Source organism: Homarus americanus, unplaced genomic scaffold (genome assembly GCF_018991925.1).
Source record: "Homarus americanus isolate GMGI-L3 unplaced genomic scaffold, GMGI_Hamer_2.0 scaffold30526, whole genome shotgun sequence".
In the NCBI taxonomy this organism is placed as follows: Eukaryota; Metazoa; Arthropoda; class Malacostraca; order Decapoda; family Nephropidae; genus Homarus; species Homarus americanus.
Genome location: NW_024744773.1, coordinates 1 through 2,500, shown reverse-complemented (window position 1 = coordinate 2,500; position 2,500 = coordinate 1). Strand labels below are relative to the sequence as shown.

The following is a 2,500-nucleotide window of genomic DNA, read 5'->3' as shown; positions in this document are numbered from 1 at the left end:
CCTCCTCCTCTCCCAACATACTCCTCCCCTCCCACCATCTGCGCCCACCGCAAACTTGCTCTACCACCTCCGCCCATCGGTGAGTACCAACAGAGAGTCCCTCAACACGTGATGATGAGGAAGACTTCAACTTCTTGTGGGTTGCGATTATTGTGTCGGTGCTGCTGATGAGTCTCCTCGTTGTATGTCTCGGCTTCTGCCTCAAGAAGCGACAACAGGCTGGAGCAAAAAACCGCTTCTCTCTCCAGCAGAACACCAACGAGACGTCCGTGAAATACCACTCATCAGCAGGTTCTTCCTCGTGCTCCATCCATATGGGTAACACGAGTGGAGGACTTCCAAGGTCGTGTAATCCGCCTTCACGTCCTTCTTTGCCTCCTCCCTGTGTGCCACCGCCTCTTTCCACATCCCAAGGGAAGCCCCAACTCCAGCTGCCACCAGGGGTTACGGAAGGAGGCGTGCAGCATAAGGACAACGTTAAACGGGGCGTGACAGATGAAAATGATTATTGCAACGCTTTCTTTGATCTAGATGCGGGGAATCAACTTGAGAAAGAAAAGGAGGAAGGGATGAAAAAAACGAGAGAATGGGAGAAGGAAGAGGGTGAGGGAAACTTATTCAATTATAAGTCTGACAACTCCTTATGTAAACGATTCAATGAAAATGAGGAAATATGATCAGAGAATAACTGAGAAGATAAAAAAGAAAACTAGAAAGGTTTGAGTGTGTGGAAGGTCTAGGCCCAGGGCAACAACTTGTGACCATTCATGTAATACTAAGTCGAGTGTCCTTACCTGGAGCTGGCGGATGCTCGCCCCACAAGGGGTCACAGCTCGAGGCTGAAGTAGCCGCAGGTCCAGAAAACTGTGAGGGCAAACTTTTTCGGAGTGAGAATTGTGAACTCTTGGAACAATCTGTCAGAAAGTGTTGTGACGGCACCGAGTGTGAGCTCTTTTAAGACCAGACTTAACCAACACTGGAGCAGGTTCAAGTACATTCAGGAGCCGGTGCATGCCCAGTACTTGCCAACAGTGCATAACAGAAACGTGACCCATCGCTTAAGCGGCTAATGAGCCGATCAGTGGTGAAGAGGATAAAGCAATACAAACTTAGTAGCTGTATATGCATGCACTATTTTCTATAGAAATGGCAGTGATTTTCTGTATATGTAATGTATTTCATGGGGCAAAGGGAGGCTCAGGAATGTAACTCCCGCATTTTATCTATTTCTTATGTGGAAAATTGATAAGCTTAACATTGTTTTGTATAACGTCGTGTTTTCAGGAACGTAATCCCGACATTAAGCGAGGACTTACTGTATACAGTAGTGCACTTAAGTAGTATAAGTTGCTATTAGCGGTTTTGCCTATTCGTGCCCTTTCTTGTAACCTATTTCTCCCTAATGGCAAGGGTTTACTGTACTGTACTGTACTGTACTGCATATTACCCTCTATAAATTATTTGTTTGTCATCTGAACATCACCTTAAATATTATTCATTCTTTTGTATTTTTTTAAGGGAGATATTTGAAAAAATGAAGATGATATATGAAAAGGATTTCAAGAATTACCCACTTGCTTATGACTCAGAAAGGAATGCATACAGTGTGGGTGTCATCCCTGCTCTTCAAACTCCTGATTGCCAGAGTACTTATGAGGCGAGTATTTATTAAATATGTAGAAATGTGATTTTGAAATATCTAATGATATAATGTGTGTTGCTAGCAATCGGTTTGAGTAAAGATTCTTTGAAGAGAGGTTAAAACATTGAGCTTTCATGCCAGAAGATCACACGGTCTCAATATTTTTCCTTCTCCAATTGTTCAGAAATTTATTACAGTTATAGGCTCTGTACATGCATGATGAATCCAAAATTGCATTTCAGTAAGTTGTGACCTAAACTGCTATATAGTATGTAAATACACAGTAGGTTATGAAGGTGTGCATGCTGGAAAAGTCTTTGGTACAAGGAATACTTAAGTGTCACAATAATGCAGCTCACAGCCTGGGGGACTGAGATGCGTACCAACACTGTGGCGCTATCCTTCCCAACATTTCTGGGGACGTAAATTGCATGTAATAGTATGAAAAAAATTATTTACCCGAAAAGGCAAATTGAAAAATAACTCACGCAGCTCATGGCTTGACTGTGATCCCAACACTGAACCCCCACCTACTTCCACGATCCACACCAAATCTGGGGAAATTTTTTTTATTTACACTATGATTTTGACTATCTGCTATTGATTTCTTTTATTTATCTAGTTTTTCACGTTCTGTATGAAATTTTAATCATTATAACAGCAGGATATAAAACATAATGTACAGTAAAAACACCATAATTCTTACCCCCGTGGTGAGTCTGTGTCGAAAGCAGCTGCTTCTCGCCCTGTGGCACATCATTCCTCTCTACCTGCCTCTGATATGAAGCCAGTAATAAGAGCTCCCATCCATCCGCTCGAGTTGGCAATGCAGGTAGGATGCTGTCGGAGCAAACAACC

At 42.7% G+C, this 2,500-nt stretch overlaps 1 protein-coding gene across 3 annotated transcripts in view; it reads left to right on the top strand.

The window, feature by feature from the left end:
* The window catches only part of LOC121878015 (protein argonaute 4B-like), a 4,610-nt gene extending 2,938 nt beyond the window's left edge, over window positions 1-1,672 (top strand). For 2 of the 3 annotated variants that reach the window (XR_006091082.1, XR_006091083.1), the window contains exon 3: window positions 1,519-1,655. Coding sequence is in view for 1 of the 3 variants with exons in the window: in XM_042383973.1 (XP_042239907.1) it covers window positions 1,519-1,672 (154 nt within the window). In the remaining 2 variants the exon portion in view is untranslated. Of the gene's footprint in view, window positions 1-1,518 lie in introns of all 3 variants that reach the window. The other variant, XM_042383973.1, reaches the window with a different exon arrangement.
* Window positions 1,673-2,500: the final 828 nt, after the last annotated feature.